Raw genomic sequence first — 18717 nt, 5'->3', positions numbered from 1 at the left:
TTCCAGAGAGAACGTGGTAGGAGCTGTCTACGGCCGTACCAGATAAATCAGTTGCCAACCATGGCGGTATTTTCAAGGAAAAGGGTCCACCGGCCACCGGAGGAAGTGAAGAGTTTACAGACAGTCCTGAGAACCACCCAGGTGACCAGCTGAGAGGTGGAAGAGGAGAGCGCTGGGGTGATTTACCTTGAGGAGGGGGCTGTATCCATTCCATGAGGCGCAGTCATAACAGCTGATGGCCTCGCTCTAGGGCCGAGGGCAGGGGCCCGCCCCCGCCGTCTGCCCAGAACCACGCTACGTGGTCATACTCAGTGCGGGCGAGGTGGCTGAGTGGGCCCCCAGGCTGAGGAAGAGAGAGCCTAACTCTCGGGAGGTCCTTCCAGGAGGGAGGGGAAAGTGATGGTTAAGAGGAGAGGAGAGAGGTACTGGGAGGCTGCGGAGGTCCGAGGGCGGGGCGGTGAAGTCTTAGGAAGACAAAAAGAATCACTGCTGATTACTTTCTCAGATACAACCCACAACTTTTGTTTTTAATACATTGCAAAAGAGAGAAAGAGAGAGAGAGATTCTAGCGGTCCATTTTAAAGTCTGGATTTTACCCTATTTTACCCAAGGTAAAAACGAAGAAGGCTCTAGAAAACAGAAAGCTTGACCACCTCTGATCTTAGTTTAAAAAAAAATGTTTGCTGACTTCCACTTTCAGGAGTAGGTATACTTTTCTCTTATCCTCTTGTCAGTACAATGAAAAGTCCTGGACATTATATATGAAACAAGCACAAGGAGATTCAAAGTCAAGAAGAAGGCAGACCAGCCAGGGAACTCGGGACCGAAGGATGACACGGTGGGGAGACCCTGGGTTTTCTTCTTGCCTCCTCAACAGGGTAAAGAGGTCGATTCTCTCCAAACTGATACACAGGCTTAACACAATTCCCATCAAGAAAGAGCATGAAAAGACAAAATAGGGACTGGGAGAAAATATTTGCAAACCATATATGCCATCAAGGACTCTTATCTAAAACATATAAAGAACCCTCAAAACTGAACAAAAACAAAAAATCGAGTTAAAATGGGCAAAATACATGAACAGACACTTCACTGAAGAGGTTACAGAGATGAAAAAAAGCTCAAGAAGAGATGTTCAACATTATTAGTCATTTGGGGGATGCACATTAAAAACACAATGAAGTATCACTAAATACCTATCAGAATGGCTAAAATAAAAGATAGTGACAGCACCAAATGCTGGTAAGGATGCAGAGAAAGTGGATGACTCATACATTGCTGCTGAGAATGTAAAATGATGAAGCCACTCTGGAAAATAGCCTGGCAGTTTCTTTAAAAATCAAACATGCAACTACTGTCCAACCCGGCAACTGCACTCCTGAGCATCTATCCCAACCAAATGGAAACTTACCATTACACAAGAACCTGCACACAAATGTTCATAGTAGTTTATTCATAATAGGCAAAAACTGGAAACAGCTCAGATGTCCTTCAATGGATTAAACTCTGGTCATCCACACCATGTACCTACTACTCAGCAATAAAAAGTAACAGATTATTAAGATACACAACAACCTGGGTGAATCTCCAGAGAATTCTTCCAAGTGAAAAAAAATCCTAAAATGTTACAAACTGTATGACTCCATTTATGTAGCATTCTTTTTTAAAATGAAAAAAATATATATATTTATTTGTTTATTTGGCTGCGCCAGGTCTTAAAGTTGCAGCATGTGGGCTCTTCGTTGCTGCGTGCAGGATCCTTTAGTTGTGGCATGTATGTGGGATCCAGTTCCCTGACCAGGGATGGAACCTGGGCCCCCTTCATTGGGAGCGCGGAGTCTTACCCCTGGACCGCCAGGGAAGTCCCTCTATATCATTCTCGAAATGACAAAAGTAAAGAAATGGAGAACAGGCTAGCAGCTGCCAAGGGTTTGGGAGGGGGTGGGAAAAGAAGAGAGATGGTGGGTAAAAGAGGGACTTGAGGGATCCTCGAGGGGACAGAGTTCTGCGTCTTGACTGTATCAATGTCACTATCCTGGCTGTGATATTGTACTAAAGTTTTGCCAGGATGTTACCACCAGGGGAAACTAGATAAAGGGTACACAGCATCTCTCTGTATTGTTTCTTACAATTGCATATAAATCTACAATTATCTCAAAATGAAATGTTTAATTTTTTTAAAAGCTATTAAAAATATTTTTTAAGGCCCCCGTATGTTCACTGGTGAATTCTACCAAACATGTAAGGAAAAAATTATTCCAATTCTTTACAATGTCTTCCAGGACACAGAAGCAGAGGGACTACTTCCTAACTCACTCTATGAGGGCAACATCACCCTAATACTAAGACCAGACAAAGAAACTACATGAAAATTACAGACCAATATCTCTTATGGACATAAATGCCAAAATTCTCAACAAAATATTAGCAAATCAAATCCAACAATGTATAAAAAGAATTATACACCACAACTAAGTGGGATTTAACCTAAGTAAGCAAGTCTGGTTCAACATTCAAAAGTCAATTAATGTAACCCATCACATCAACAGGCTAAAGAAGAAAAATCACAGGAGCATATCAGTAGATGCAGAAAAAGCATGTGACAATATCCAACACCCATAGGTGATAAAACCCTTCAGCAAACTATGAATAGATAAAGAATATCTACAACTGATAAAGAATATCTACAAAAAAACTAAAGCTTACATCATATTTAATGGTGAGAAACTAGAAACTTTCCCACTGAGATGAGGAACAAGGCAAGGATGTCCCCTCTCATCACTGCTTTTCAACATGAGACTGGAAGTTCTAGCTACTGTGAGAAGACAAGGAAATCAAAATTATACAGGCTGAGAAGGAAGAAATAAAACTTTCTTTGTTCACAGATGATATGATTGTCTATGTTAAAAATCTGAAAATCAGCCCAAAACCTCCTGGAATGAGAAAGCAATTATAGCAAGGTTGCAGGATACAAGGTTAATATATAAAAGTCAATCACTTTCCTATACAACACTAGCGAACAAGTGGAATTTGAAATTAAAAACACAATACCATTTATGTTAAAATCCTTAGGGATAAATCTAACAAAATATGTACAAGATCTATATGAGGAAAACTACAGGGACTTCCCTGGTGGCGCAGTGGTTAAGAATCTGCCTCTCAATGCAGGGGGCACAGGTTCGAGCCCTGGTCTGGAAAGACCCCACTTGCTGCAGAGCAACTAAGCCCGTGAGCCACAACTGCTGAAGCCTGTGCACCTAGAGCCTGTGCTCCGCAACAAGAGAAGCCACCACAATGAGAAGCCTGCACACTGCAGCGAAGAGTAGCCCCCACTTGCTGCAACTAGAGAAAGCCCACGTGCAGCAAGGAAGACCCAACGCAGCCAAAAATAAATAAATTTATTTAAAAAACTCTACAAACTCTGATGAAAGAAATCAGAGAAGAACTAAATAATTGAAGAGTTATTCCATGTTCATGGAGAGGAAGACTCAGTATTTCCAAGGTGTCAGTTCTTCACAACTTGATCTATAGAATCAACACAATCCCAATCAAAATCTCAGCAAGTTATTTTGTAAATGTCAAAAAACTGATTCTAAAGTTATATGGAGAGGCAAAAGACCCAGAATAGCCAACACAATATTGAAGGAGAAGAACAAAGTTTGACTGACACTATCCGACTTCAAGACTTACTATAAAGCTACAGTAATCAGGACAGTGTGGTCTTGGTGGGAAAATTAACAAATAGGTCAATGGAACAGAATAGAGAGCCCAGAAGCATACCCACGTAAATATGGTCAACTGACCTTTGGCAAAGGAGCAAAGGTAATACAATAGAGGAAAGAATGTCTTTTCAGCAAATGGTGCCAGAACAACTGGACATCCACATGCAGAAAAATGAATCTAGATATAGACCTTATACTCTTCATAAAAATTAACTCAAAGTGGATCACAGACATAAATGTAAAATGCAAAACTCCTAGAAGATAAAATTGTGATCTATAAAAGAAATGACTGGTGAGCTGGACTTCATTAAAATTAAAAACTGTTCTGCAAAAGTCACTGTTGAGAGAATGAGAAGATAAGCCACAGACTGGGAGAAAATATTTACAAAAGACACATCTGATTAAGGACTATTATCCAAAATATACAGAGAACTCTTAAAACTCAACAGTGAGAAAATCAACAGCCCATTTACAAAGGGGCTAAAGACCTGGACAGATACCTCACTAAAGAAAATACACAGGTGGTAAGTAAGCACATGAAAAGATACTTTAGATCTTTTGTCCTTAGGAAATTGCAAATTAAAACAACAACGAGATACAGCCACACACCTATCAAAATGGCCAAAATCCAAAACACTGACACCACCCAATGCTCACTTCTGCCCACCTGGGCCCACGACCTTCATAAAGAGAGCTTAACCTGCAGAATGAGCTGTGTCTTTCCCCTCCAGTTGTCCTTATCCTTTCCTCAAACTGCTGTTCTCTTAGATTCTCTAACTTCTCCCATCATTTTTATCTTGGATGAAAATTCCACCTTCAATTCCTTAAACAAGTATATTTACTTCTTACAACAATTTGTCTATTGTGGTTTTAAAAGCTGCACCCCACTGAAACTAGACAATCCCTGGCAGAATTTCAGGTATTGGTGCAGGGTTTTATAAAAGGGATAAAGGTCTTCAGAGCCAAGATGAGGGTTACAAGTAGGTTTCTGCTGATATATTGCAGCCAATAGAAGCTTGTCTCTTAAGGATGGTTTGCTTGCTCCCACATTTTCTGTGTTGTGTACAAGCTTGTGGTTAACTGACAGGAAAGAAGATTTTCAGCCTGTGCGACATAAATATATATTTGGTCTCTGCCCCCGACACAGAGTTCCTAAAACTCCTGTAATTTCCTGAATGATAGGGGTGGTAGGAGCATCTACACAGAGCACCTGAATTCCTTGGAATATCCTAGGTGATAGGGATGTCGTTTGTTCCAGGGAGGTGACTCTTGGTGGGCTCCTGGATAGCTTCAGAATGGGAGCTGGTCTCCAGAAAGACCAAACCATTATTAGAAGCTTGTAATTTGCAGCCACGTCCCCATCCCCCAGGGAGGGGAGAGGAGCCGGAGACTGAGTCAATCTGCATGATGAAGCCTCAGTAAAAATCCCTAAACTACAGGGTGTGGAGAGCTTCCAGGTTGGTGAGCACATCCATGTGCCAGGAAGGTGGTGCACTCCAGCTCCAGGGGACAGAAACTCCTGTGCTTAGCACCCTTCTGGACCTCGCCCTATGTACCTTTTCATCTGTTCATTTACACCCTTGATAATAAACCAGTAATAGTAAGTAAAGAGTTTTCCTGAGTTCTGTGAGCTGTTATAACAAATTATCTAACCTGGGAGGGGTCATGGGAGCTTCAGGTTTGTAGTGAAGTCAGACAGAAGTGGGGGTAACCTGGGACCCACTACGTGTGATTGGTGTCTGCAGTGGGGGAAGTCTTGTGGGACTGAGGCCTTAACCCTGTGGAATCTGAATTCAATTCAATTCAATTACAGGACACCTGAGAGTTGTTTGGTGTTGGAAAAAATAAAAAACACCACGCATTTGGTGTCGGAAGTGTGAGTAGAGAAATAGTTCTCTTTTAGTGTGTGTCATTTTTGTTTAAATGACTTTTTCTCAGATTCTTGAAAAGACAAGACATAAGCTAAACTGCATTTCTGGAAAAACAAAAACCCAGCAGATAATCTAACCTAATTACAAAGGTGGCCCATGTCATTTAGTACACAGAAGGTAGAAAGATGACAAGGTGGTTAAATTTGCACAGCCACACCCAGAAATAAGGACATACTATTTTTATTTTTATATGGTTTTAAAATAGCATTACTTCTCTCTCAGAAGCAAAAAGATGTGCTTTTATGTTTTTTTAGTCATCCTATGTAACTTTAACTCTGGGCATTAGGGTGGCTTTATTCACAACTCTACTTTGGCTTTTACTTCTCATACTGAATTTTCTACAAGTTGTACTGACTTAATAAATTGAGAATCCCTGCAGGGGTCATGCCTTTCCAGATGCCCTTTCCCTAACTTTCAGGCTTCAGCTCAGTGTACCTGGCCACAGCCTGAGTATCCTCAGGTAGCACCAAAGGTCCCTTAGCTCACAGGAGCCCAGGTTCCAGGCGGACTCCCCTGAAATGCTGGGGTCATTGCCCTAAGGATTGCTGCTCACCTTCCTTGCTGATCAGGGCTGCCTCCGGCCTCTGCAGGGGGCTATACCTAGTTACAGGGTCTTTCTAGGCAGCCCTTTGCCTCAAAGTAGTTCTGGAGGACACTGTTCCCTTCCCCTCCCTCCACACCTGCATCATGCAGCTCCTGGGCACTTAAAATGTGCCTGATGCAAATTGGAATGTGCTAGAAGTATAAAATACACACTGGATTTCAAATATTTGGTACATACAAAGAATGTGAAATATCTCAATCATTTTTATCTTGATTATATGTTGAAATGATAGTGTTTGGGATATATGGGGTTAAGTAAAAGATTATTAAACTAATCTCACCTCTTCCTTTTTACTTTTTTCATATATGGCTACTAGAAAATTGTAAATTATATGTGGGCGGCAGATATTGCAGTTGGCAGCACTGCCAAGAGGGACATGGAAAGGAGGGCAGCCCTCCCAAAAGGAGTCACAAAGCCCCCCATTTCCAAGTCCCCTTCCAGCCCCCAAGGGTGAAGTGGGCTAGGTGGGCTCCTCGCAGCGTCCCCTCCCTGCTCTGTCCCGAGATGTTGATGGGACTGAAAGCACGCAGAGCAACCGGGAGCACTGCTCATAGAGAACTCCGCCGACCTACAATACCTGTCTCTACCTCGGGCTTTCTGCCACAGAATCCAGATCCCAAGGGGTCACAAAGGCGTTGAAACAGAGAAGAATTAAGAATTTCTTTTCCCCCCTTTGGTTCCCCATCAGAGCTAGGCTGTTCCAAACACAACTCTAGAAATCATCAGCTTACTCCTCGGCTCCTGGCTTACTGATGTGCCTAGTGGCCAGGCCCTATGACCCCACTTCTTTCAGTGGTGTGTTTGTAAATGAGCTTTCTAAACATTCTCCAAGGGGCCAGTACTATTAATGAACACAGAAACATAACAAATATATTTTTCAGATATTAAGTTAATTACAACAATGGAAGACATGTCAAATTTTTATTCCTCTTTGCTTTTACAATAGAACCAAAAGAGAGTCAACTTAATAACTTATCTTACCTGCTGATTTCTGCAAACTAGTTACTTTACAAACAATAATAATATTATAACAATAATTATGGAGAAGTTAATTGGGTAATAGAGATTTTCCACAATTTAAATGGAAACACATAAGAAACTAGATAATTTTCAGTCCCACAACTCAAAATGCTACTGACCAAACCCACCCTGCTGTCTGCATTTCACTGCGGCCCTAGAGGAGACTGGTAATTCCTGTGACTCTGGGGAAACATCTACACTCAGAAATTCTCCAAGGTATTCAGTAGTTCTCTACAGATTTTAAGTTGTATCTTAGCAGCCTATCTGGAGAATTTGTTTCTAAACAATTTAGGGGAAAATCATTATGGCTTTTTATGCAGAGAACCCGCCAGAGGAAGAAATTCCCGAGAGAGGGTGAAGTCAATAGGAATGGACTTTTACTTCTCTCCAGGGCCTGCTTCCACCCTCCATTACTCAATGTTAGTGCAGACAATTCTCCCGGGATCACAGGAATACAGGCTCTCTCCTCGGGTCCAGACAACAGCAGTTATGTCATGCACCTCCTCAAAAACGGAGGGAGGGTTTTAATCGCCAAATCCCTCAGAGACTCTGAGTAACCCCTTGAGGCCCTGATGCAGAGGGAAGGCTTGATTTTAATGATGAAGCTGTTGGTGCAGACCTGGCCTCATGGTCCTTAAAGCAACTTTTCTAAACGAGTTTTCCTTCAGAATATGGAGACAAAATCTACATGCATGCACATTTCACCACGTTGTACTTGACTCAGTTTTCAACCCTTTGGATTTAAACTCAGTATGGAGAATCTGCGACAAGCATCTCCCGAATTCCTCTAAGATCATCTGCTGGGCCAAGCACTCAGAGCAGCGCTCCTTCTCGGCCTCTTCGCCCTGGGCCAGCAGGCAGGCGCACGTGGCTTCCACCACCTCCCAGGAGATGCATGAGGATGACTGCCTGTCAGAAGCAGACCAGTTAAAGGCCACGTTCAATCACGCCACTGTTTTTAAATACCTTTCATATTCAAGGAGACATGTTTGTCAAAGCACTGTAAAGAATGTCACCGGTAAAATCTAATGCTGTCTTCCTAATACTGGAAACTATATTACCTGTCATGATAGAAAGGACTGCTTTTAGAAGAATAATACAGAGGTCAGGTGAATCTGTCAGCTCCTAGACATCCTTCTCACGGCAGATCCTAAATTTTCTCAAACTGAGATCCACTAACGAGCCCGGAGACCTGGGCTGCAGTATCAAGCCCATGGGCTGGGCAGCGGTCGAAGCAGCAGGAATCTTAGCTAAGACAAGCCATGCAGCCTTGCTCTGAGCTCTGTGCACAAGTCTGCCTGGGGAAAGCGGCAGCAGGACAGCTACCCTGGGCGCCGGCCCCTCCTCCCAGGGGCACTTGCGCTACAGACGCACAATGGCTCTGAGGACTCGCCTCCTAGGGGGCACGCTGTCAGCATGGCCTTGCCTCTGAATGCCCCCTGGATCCCTGAAGAGGTTCTGTTGTACGGGACCAGCCACTCTCCCCACTGGGCTCAAGGGGCAACTGTGGCTTAGCTAGATATTTGCCCAAGTCATGTTCAAACTGAAAAAATTTAGGAAAACTATAAAGTATTAAAAAGTGTTGGATTATGAAAATATAGACGTTGGGATTGGTTAAAATCTCTCTGTAAAGGCAATACACAATGACTTTTGTTGAAGATGAAAGAACAGGGCTGTCCTCGGGTCAAGAGTCTTAACATTTTGAGACCAGACTCCAACGTATGGAGCCCCTATCACATTCCATCGGACTCACAACATCCCCATGTCAGGCAATGTTTTCACATATAATTTCACAGAAGATGCAGCCATGTTTCAGTACATTTTTACCAATGACGACCTCTGCAGGTCACAGTGATGAGTATTTCTGATGTCTCTAACCAAATAAGCATGAATTTGGCTTTTCATGTTATCAATTAATTAATGATATCTAGTACTTTATCACGACATGACCCATCACAGAGAACTCAAAGAAAGTTTTTTAAATGGATGAATCTAGTCCAAGATGTAATAAAATTATTACTCAACTTTTGAGACCTGCTAGGAGTATAATATGACCTCAGAATAATTAAATGGGAAGATATCCAACTAAAGTGGACTCCATAATCACTTTAGTAAGGAATACAGCACACACCGCGAACATCTCTCTGCCGTCACTTCCTATGGTAAAGAGTGGTTCGGGTATTTGCTGCCTAGAGATCATGCCCTTGCCTCCTGAGGTCCTGTAGGGACCTTCTGCTCTTGTCCAAAACCAGGGGTAACTCAGATGGTCAGGACAAAAAGGTCGAGCTCAGAGGACAAATAGGAGCAAGCGGATTCGACAGCAGGCGCCCCTCTGAGGTAACAGTGTGTGATCTAGGGTTGGTCAAAACAGAGAAAGAAACTGGCGTCCTCCTTCCCCATCCCTTGTCCCCCACCTACAGACAAACACGCTTTCTTTCCAGTGTGTAAACTGTTCTAACTCTCCTCTCAAATTTTCTTTTTTTTTTGGCCGCGTTGCACGGCTTATGGGGGGATCTTAGTTCCCCGACCAGGGATTGAAACTGGGCCCTGGCAGTGAAAGCGCGGAGTTCTAACCACCGGACTGCCGGGGAATTTCCAACTCTCCTCTCAAATTAACCTTGAATTCGCCTATTAGGAAGGTTAGTTCAGAGTACCTACCTATCTCTTCTGAATTGTGGTAGTCCTGAAAATTTAGTTGTTGACAAATGATGGCTGCCTTCAAAACCTCCAATTTCCATATAGTTTGGCATGTTCATTAGTGGTTTTCGTCCTGGGCTTTCCTCATAATTTTTGCAACCGATGCAGTTGCAAATAGAAGAACACATAATTTTGGCCTGGTAATGTAAAATGCTTCAATAAAATTAGGTTGTCCTACCATTCATCAAAAACCAACAAATTCTATTTGGATCTTAAATAACTGTTTATATCTGTGTGTGCACACACGTATGTAATCTGCAATTTTCATACCAAAAAAAAAGGCAGAAGTGAAGAGGGGCAGGTGACTGTGATGTGAAGAGGGGTGGGGAGGGGCCCCTGAGGGCCGCTGGGCGGGTGTGGGTGTGAGCCCCGAGCAGAGAGTGGCGTCTCTCCCTCGTCCAGCGGAGCACAGCGAAGGCGCCATCTGACCCTTGTTCTGATCAAAGCCTGCCTCAGCCGGTTATAGCACTCCAGCCCCACCGCCCTTCTCCTTCAGCACCGCGGGTGTCGTGCTGGCTCTGCTGTTGCAGAGAACGTGCGAGTGGGTAGAACCTGAAACCCACCCGAGGCCGGGCCTGCGGTGGGCATTCCAGGGGGAGGCCCTTCCTGCTTCCTTGTGGGTGGACTTTGTTTCTTGTCACACGGTTGCGTGACACTCAGGGCTGGGGACCAACCCCTTGCTCAGGCCCGGCCTGGGGGCAGTCAGAAGGCTGGCCCTGTGACACTCTGGTTTCCAGTTTCCTCTTAGTTTCAGCCCCTGGGGGTTTCCCTCTGTCCTTTCCAGCTCAGACATGCGTCTAATGGGGTGTGTTTTATTCTGCACCTCTGGGTGTTTTGAATAGGAGGTTTTTCGAGATTGCTAGTCTGTTGTAACGCCAGACACTACAGGACATGTGCATTTTGCGTGGGCCACTGCCCGGCAGAAGAAAGCGGGCTGACACACTGTGTCTCGGCAGCCAGACGAGCTGCTTGGGAGCTGCCCGCTCGAAGCACCCAGGTGATTGCTCACCTGAGGACAAGGCTGCCCGCACTACCGCACCCAGAGCGTCTCCGCCCTGCTCGGCAGGGAAGAGGCCCACCCCGGGAGCCGCCAGACGCTGGCCACTGAGGGTAGCGCCAGCATCGGATCAGCAGCTGCAGGGGGGCAAGGCCCTGGCCCTGGGCACCCTCTGCTGGACACTCAGGGTGGGCTCGGGGGAGACAACATGCTCCCAAAGGAGGCCTGAGCTCATTTACTTGATTCGTAAGGCATAATTCACATTTGAGACATTAAGGTAGATTGATGGGTGCCCTTTTAGAAGCCCTGGAAGGAAGAAATTAAATTATATTTCTCCCTTTAAATTGAAGATTTTTTAACCACATAGTTACTTAGGCCATATATTTACCCGGTTTTTAAAAATAATACTTAGGAATTGCTGACTGACCTCATAGCATTCACAGTAATTCTTAAGGCAGCCTGACCTCTTGCAATTACATCCTTTGTTGTGTCGAGGCTTAACGTCTCCCAGTTTTCCTTTCCCAATTTTTGGTTGGAAAGCTTCTGGATTTCTATCAAGACATGCCTAAGACAGAAAATGCAAAACTCCATCAAGATATATTTTATTATTTAAAAATAATGTTCAGCGCAAGGTACCTGGCTTGCCCGTCACTGGATCTGGCTGTTACTTTAGGACGAGCCACGACGAGCAGCGTGCCTCATCTCCTCACATCGCTGAGGAAGTGCATCACCCCCCCATTTCATTTTAATTCACTTGAACACTTAAAGGTAGAAAATTTATGGATAGTAAAGATGTGATGAAAATCACTGTGTCCATGTGGACATATTTCCTTCCTGCAACTCTTGTACTTTTTTCCCTGAGATAGTTGGGATCACGGTACTCTGATACCAGCTCACGTTTGTTAAATGTGTACTGTGTTCCACTTTCTGTGTGATTTATACGCGTTCTCTCATTTAATCCTCACAGCAACCCTGTGGAGGAAACACTACCACTGTTCTTGCTATCTGACGGATGAAGAAACTGAGGCACCGAGAGGTCAGATGACAGCGACCACGTGATGGAATCCGGTTCCGGTCCCTGTGCTCACGTCCCGCCCCGGGTCTCACCACCAGGTGCCTTTCTCATACATCACGCTCGGCTTTTTATCGTGCTTTGTTTGACTCTTCTACCTGTCTGCTACCTATCTAGACCATTTTCAATGACAACGTGAGGCCGTGCTCTTTATAAAGCTGTGCTGGAGCAACGCGGAAGGCGCAGCGGCAGCCCCCGTTCTCCCTCTCCCCTCACAGGTGAGCAGCGGGGATCCGGCCAGCACCAGAGCCCTGGCGGTCCCCATCGCTGCAGAAGGGCCCTTGCAGGGAGGCTGCTTTGTTTGTGTGCTTTTACTTTTTACTGACGCACAAGGGACGGTGGACTGTCATGAATCTGAGCCTGTGTGAGCCCCTTGCGACCCCCACTCAGGCCAGGTCAGAGGACAGTCCAACCCCTCCCATGCCGAGGTCCCTCAGGACTCCTCCCCATCAACACACCCCCGAGGGAACCTCTGTTCTGACTGGGATTGCTTTAATTTTGCCTGTTCTGGAGCTTCATCTAAGTGGAACCATTTGGTGTGTATTCTTTTCCATCTGGCTTCTTTCATCAGCACCGTGTGAGATTCTCCAGGCTGTGGCACGGAGCTGTGGGTCTTTGTTTTTCATTGATGTGTGTCACCCGTTAGACGATACACCTCGACAGATCTATCCATTCTACCACTGAACACACGGCTTGCTTCCAGTTTGGGGCTATTATGAATAAAACTGCTGTGAACATTTTTGTACAAGCCTCTGGTAGACATGTACACTCATTTCTAGGGGCTCTATTTTTTAGGAATGAACTGCTGGGTCACAGCACATACAAAGGTTTAGTTTTAATAACTATTGCCAAACAATTTTCCAAAGTGCTGGTACCAATTTACATTCCTACCAGCAATGCATGAGAATTCCACCACTTTTTAAATAGAACTTTTTATACTTTTAATTGCAGACAGTATCCTTTACCCCTGAAGAGAAGGCTACTATACTGAAGCTTAGATGCACCATAATTTTCTTCTGTCCTGTGGATCTGCCTGTATCAAAATTGATATTTTCAACTGATTTATCTATAATTCAAGAGGTAAGTTAAAGTATTTTAGAAAAAATAATCAGACCAACCATGGCACAGTACGAGAGCCTCAAGTCTGCAGGGGATGGCCCTCAGTTTCCCTGGGTAAGTGAGAGGGCACCAAGACGTGGCCCGAGCAGGTGGGCTGTGTGCTCCCTTCTCTGGTGATCTTTTGTGCCCACGGGAAGGGATGAAAACTGCCCCTCCTGCATTTAGCCTTTAGCAGGTGGCCTGCGGGGCTCTCCAAGGTGCTGTCTGCCCCTAGATTCTCGCTTCACCGGGAAGCCAAGGAGAATAAAAAGCAGCCTAAGTAACGATGGTTGAGAGCTTTCACCCAGCTTTCTTCACACAGTGGACCATCTCTGCCTTCTCAGACTACACTCAGGCTTATCTGCTGCATAACACAGTCCAAATTTCTAAACCCCAAATCAAGACAACGTGGAGGAGGACACTCTACGGAGGCTGAGAAGGAGAGAAATGTGGACGCGGGCCGTGTGGCTGGGCCTTCGGGCAGCAGTGGGCGGGCGCCGGGGCTTCACCTCCAAGGCCGATCCTCAGGGAAGCCGCTGGGTCACGGCCGAGCTGATCGAGCACCTGGAGCGGCTAGCGCTTGTGGACTTCAGCAGCCAGGAGGCCGTGGCACGGCTGGAGAAAGCCATCGCCTTCACCGACTGGCTCTGCGCCGTGGACACGGACGGGGTGGAGCCCAAGGAGTCAGTTCTGGAGGACAGGTGTCTGTACTTGAGATCCGACAATGTGGTAGAAGGCAACTGTGCTGAAGAACTACTACAAAACTCCCATCGAGGTGTGGAGGAGTATTTTGTGGCTCCCCCAGGTAATATCTCTTGGCCAAAGCTGGATGAAAAAGAGCCCTTCTCACACCACTGAGTAGCTATTCTGGGAAGGGGTGCCCTCTAAAAACGTGGAAGTGCAATGACTATTTTGTTATGAACACTAATGTTCCCACTTCCTTCAGTCACCTGAAAAAAGTGATGGTTAGGTATCTTTTAGTAACTAACTCTTTTGAAGACAGAATTGGGAAAGATCTAGCCAAAATAAGGCAAAGAGTCCCTGATGCCAACGGAAGTAGAAGGTATTGCCAGTTTCCAAGGAAATGGATCAAGTGTACTCACATTCACAGGCTGTTCTGTATGGAAGACTTTAACCCCTCCCCAAAAGACTGTCTACCGAACTGCACTTAAGTGAATTTCTCTATTTATGTAACTGTTAGACATTGCATCTGATCACTATGTGACAACCTGAGTCGTCCTTTTCAGTTGCTGCTTCCATTGACTTGAGCAGCCTTTTATCTTTACTGAACACACTTAAATTTGTTCTTGGGTACCCACTTTGTTCCAAGCAGAGGGCTGACTTTCTGCTAAGGTTAGGAGGCAGCTTTGGGAGGTGATGCATATGTTTATGGCCTTCATGGTTGTGATTTCATGTGTGTATACTTAACCCCAAACTCACTGAGTTGTATACATAAAATGTCCAGCTTTTTACAGGTCAACTGTATTTCAATAAAGTGGTTTAAAAAAAAAGAAAAAAAGACAACATGGATACTTCCATGCTCTTAAACCAGACCCTTCTGGGACCCTGCTGCCCCCCTGAAGTCCTCCCATGCTGGTGGATAATAAAGGTCCTTCTCCAGCTGCCACTCTCACAACAGCCCCTGGTCATGGTTGGTACCGCCACCTTCAGGCATAGAGTCTTATTAAATGTATACTCTTCAACACTTTGGGTTTTCCCAATACTGAAATTAGAAATCTGAAGAGATCGTTTTGTGACTATCCCCGGTATGTTTAAATGCTTTCAGAATGTGTGTATTTAATGGAAATTTGTTACCTTAATGGCCTTAAACCGTTCCATTTCATGATGTAAATTGTTGCAACAATTATTACAATTGCAGTTGTTGCAGAAGTCCCCGTTTGCAAAGCAATCACAGTACCTGTGAATAAAACAACACAGTGTGTCAAAGGCACCGCTGCCAGTAGTTGAAAACAAGCGTGCACACACCTACAGGGAGCTGGCCAGCACGCCGAGTCAACACAACTCTTAGTTACATGATTCTCCTCTTTATGTGAAAACTAGATCCACTGGGATGATGCTCTCCAGTGACCAACAGGAGGGAGAGACGCGTTAAAAATCAGTGGTTTCATAAAATAGGCGTGTGCGGAATAAACCATTTCCTGGACAATGTCCGCTGGCGTCCATTGTCTCCTGCCCCTAATGCCCGCCGCCCTTCTCCCAGGAACACCGTAAGCTGGTGAGCAAAGAGCCACTTTCCCATCAACCATCCCAACCCGGCTGAAAGCGAGTTCACCTCTCGGCCAGACCTCGCCTATGAGCAAAAAACGAAGGGACCTAGAGGTGGACCCTGGCCCAGACTTTGTGTCACTTTCATTCCACGTCAGTGGTGGAGAAAGGAGGCATGACTGGGTCGGAAACACGGGTGTGACACGACTGCTGTCACACTGTGATAACACATGCCGACCACGAGCAGAGTCCACAGGACAGCGTGCTGAGTAGACCCCGTCCGAGCACCTGCCCCTGGCATCCTGGAGTCAGACGGGCAGCGCCCGGCAGCTCAAGGGCGGGCAGTGCCGAGCACCTTCTCTGCTGCGTTTCCCTTGAAGACCTCTCAGCGTTTATGACTGTGAACTGCTTTACGTGCTCTGGTAGGAGGCTGCTCTTGTGCTGCGCGGCAGAGGCCCTGAGAGGCCTGAGGTTTACACCTTTTCAGTATGGGCGGGGGCAGGACACTTTCCTCAACTCCTGTAAAAATTCATGTAAAATATCCTGCTTGTAACCTGCTCCCTCGGGAGCCTTTGGGAGGCTCGTCAGCCACTCCACGGCCTCAGCTTGTGACTAGAGAAGACCCACAGCGTTCTCTTCCGAGAGCATGATTCATTGAAAAGAGCTTCAAAGGCAGGTCTAACATCAGCTCTGCTACTGGCTCCGCATGTTATCTGATCCAGGTTATCAGTCAGCGTCTAGAGGCAGGAAGCCCTGGCACCTGACCTCCCGGGCTCACAGGGTTGCTGAGGGAAGGCCTGGCGTGCTTCCCACATAGCGGGTGCCTCTGACAGAGTGCTGAACGAATGCAGGAGGGCCTCTGCGTCTGGCTATATGGTGGACTAGATGTTTGCAGAAACCTTCCTGTTACAGAGTTCCTGAACACAATTATTTTAACATTTATTATTTTCATATTTTTAAATAATGTGTCAAAATGCATGTCAGACCAAGAGGAGAGTAAAGGAGATTGCCAGATGTGAAAAGATAAGGAACTGTGAAGCCAGACAGGTGAGTTCTGTAGCTGCCAAATGTTGTCCTGGGCCCTCTGCAGGTCCTAGGGATCAAATGGGCCACTCCTGCAGGAGACAGGAGACAAAGTCTGAGCTACAGAAAGTGGGAGTTGGATCAAAAAAAACCCATATAAAGTGTGACTCCTTGAAAGGCCACCTCCCCACAAATCTACTTCACAGAAGGAGAGCGTGGAAACACAGCACTGTCTGAGCCACAGGTAGAGAACAAGGGGAAAATGTGAGAGTTTTTCCAGACCACTAGGATGGACAGAAGGGAGACGAGGCAATTACAGAAGATTCGGAGGCTGGAAAACAGAGGGGAGAGAGTTAACGGACAGCAGATTCAAGAACACTGAAACCTGAGCTAGCAAGAGAGAGTGGAGAAGCAGCTCTGAAGGCATGAATGGGTGGTACCAGGCTGCTCTGAAGTGGGGTGAAGGTGGGTGAAATTCTATTTAGGAGGTAGGGGGTCCCCAGGCTCCTTCCCTTCCAGCACCTAACTGCTCCTCCATCACCATGGCAAGAGACTGAAATTACTCTCTGGGGTAAAACAATTGAGGACTGGGGTATTCTAAAGAACAAAAGGGGGAAAGGTGAATCTGAGACCCCCAGGTTTTTCCACTCAGCCCCTAGAATTCTAGCAGGAGATTGGAAAGGCCTTCTCTGAGGACCCAGTAGCCCAAGAGAAAATATAAAAGAGTCTGACATTGAGATTCCCCGATAAGTGGCTTGGTAAGATCACCCTACGGTGAAGCCACAGGGAGCAAGCTCCCGCCAACGTACCAAGAGCCCCCTCCCTTCTGCCTTGTTCTTAACCATGAGCAGAGTGGCAGGCAAAGATCTGCAGACATTTTAGGGACTCATCCAATATGAAAGACAGAGGCCTAAAGAAACAAACTCTGAAGGGAAAAGAAAATGGGGTGGGGGACAAGGGGGAATCAATAGCCTTGGAAAGATTAAGAAAAGTTATTGTATCCAGGAAACAAGAAAACGATGCTAAAAAGCACTCAGAGTACAAAAAATACATTATGTAAAATAAAAAAGTAATCACAGGGATGAAAAACTTAACAGAAGATAAGAAAACAGAACACACATACAAAACAAGTAAAAAACAATAGGAGAAAGAAGAATGTAGAGGAGCATCAGAAGGTCCAACACTTATGTAAAAAATAAGGGTTCCAGAAAGATAGAATTTTAAGAATGAAGGGGAGAAAGTAAGTCAAGAACATTTCCCAGCACTAAGGGGCATGGGTTCCCAGAGTGAAAGGGACTGCCAAATGGCCAGAACAAGACACCTCTCACCAAATTTCAGAGCACGGGGTGCAAAGAGAAGATCCCACAAGGTTCTAGAAAGAATAAAATAGGTTTCATACAAAGGGCAAGAAAAAAAGTTCATAGCAACACTAGAAACTAGAAGAAAATGCAGCAAAGCCTTCAAAATTCTAAAGGAAAATTCCACTAGTTGAAGGTGGAAATCCCATTGTCCATCCAAAATGATCATGTCAGTGAGAGGACAGACTATGACATTTTTAGACACATACGGTCTGAAAACATTCTCTCCCATCACTCTTGCTCGGGAAGCTACTGGAGGACGTGCCGCACCAAAATGATGCAGTGAATCAAATGAGGAAGATAATGGGATCCAGGAGCCAGGGAGTCAAACATGAGGAAGAAGCAAAGGAAATCCTGGGCCTGATGCTGGAGGGAGGGTCCAAGAGAACTGTGCAGCAGGCCTGGAAACCAACCACTCAAGAGCAGGACAGCGATGGCTGCAGGAAAGGCTTCCCCCAGACCAATTCACTGAATACCTAGTGTGTTGGGGCATGTTGAGAGAACAGTTACACAACCGGAGGAGAGTTAAGGGTTAAGTTAGTGTTAGGTACATTAAAAAACTGAGTATTAACTCAAGGGAAAAGGTAAAGACATACAGGAAGAAAATTAATCAAGGCTCAGCAGTGAGTAGTGTTTTCATAGTCATAAAAAATAAATACTATTGATCCAACCAAGTACATCTGATGTCTGGGAACAGGACATGTGAGTGTTGGGTGGGGGGTTACATGTGAGTAGCAAGAGGGAACAGAGCTAAATCCACATCTTTCATGGCACAAAAACAAGAGATCATGCCCAAACTGAAAAGCCAAGAAGTAGCAACACAAGCACGTTATTTAGATTTATGGAGGCAAATATTAAAAGATTTGGTTAAGGGTTAAAAGTTCCTGGAGATCAGAAAATAAGGAACAATTGTCAGGGAACTACATTTTTTTGTCATAAGCCTTGTATAATTATTTGGCTCTTTAAACT

The 18717-nt window shown here is 45.2% G+C and overlaps 1 protein-coding gene and 1 pseudogene across 4 annotated transcripts in view; one reads left to right on the top strand and one right to left on the bottom strand.

The window, feature by feature from the left end:
• Window positions 1–1037: 1037 nt before the first annotated feature.
• Window positions 1038–18717, bottom strand: part of TESMIN (testis expressed metallothionein like protein) — a 48125-nt gene continuing 30445 nt past the window's right edge. For all 3 annotated transcript variants that reach the window (XM_082342570.1, XM_082342568.1, XM_082342569.1), the window contains 4 exons: window positions 14957–15059; window positions 11399–11536; window positions 9936–10111; window positions 1038–8186 (listed from right to left, as the gene is read on the bottom strand). In XM_082342570.1, coding sequence (XP_082198696.1) covers window positions 7979–8186; window positions 9936–10111; window positions 11399–11536; window positions 14957–15059 — 625 coding nt within the window. In that variant the 3' untranslated portion in view covers window positions 1038–7978. The remainder of the gene's footprint in view (window positions 8187–9935; window positions 10112–11398; window positions 11537–14956; window positions 15060–18717) is intronic.
• LOC309606056 (glutamyl-tRNA(Gln) amidotransferase subunit C, mitochondrial pseudogene) lies at window positions 13574–14932 on the top strand (annotated as a pseudogene). The gene has a single exon. The product of its transcript is annotated as a glutamyl-tRNA(Gln) amidotransferase subunit C, mitochondrial pseudogene (transcript).

Source organism: Balaenoptera borealis, assembly GCF_965194805.1.
Source record: "Balaenoptera borealis genome assembly, chromosome: 11".
In the NCBI taxonomy this organism is placed as follows: Eukaryota; Metazoa; Chordata; class Mammalia; order Artiodactyla; family Balaenopteridae; genus Balaenoptera; species Balaenoptera borealis.
Note: the sequence above shows the minus strand (reverse complement) of the source record. Positions and strands in the feature narration are given on the sequence as shown.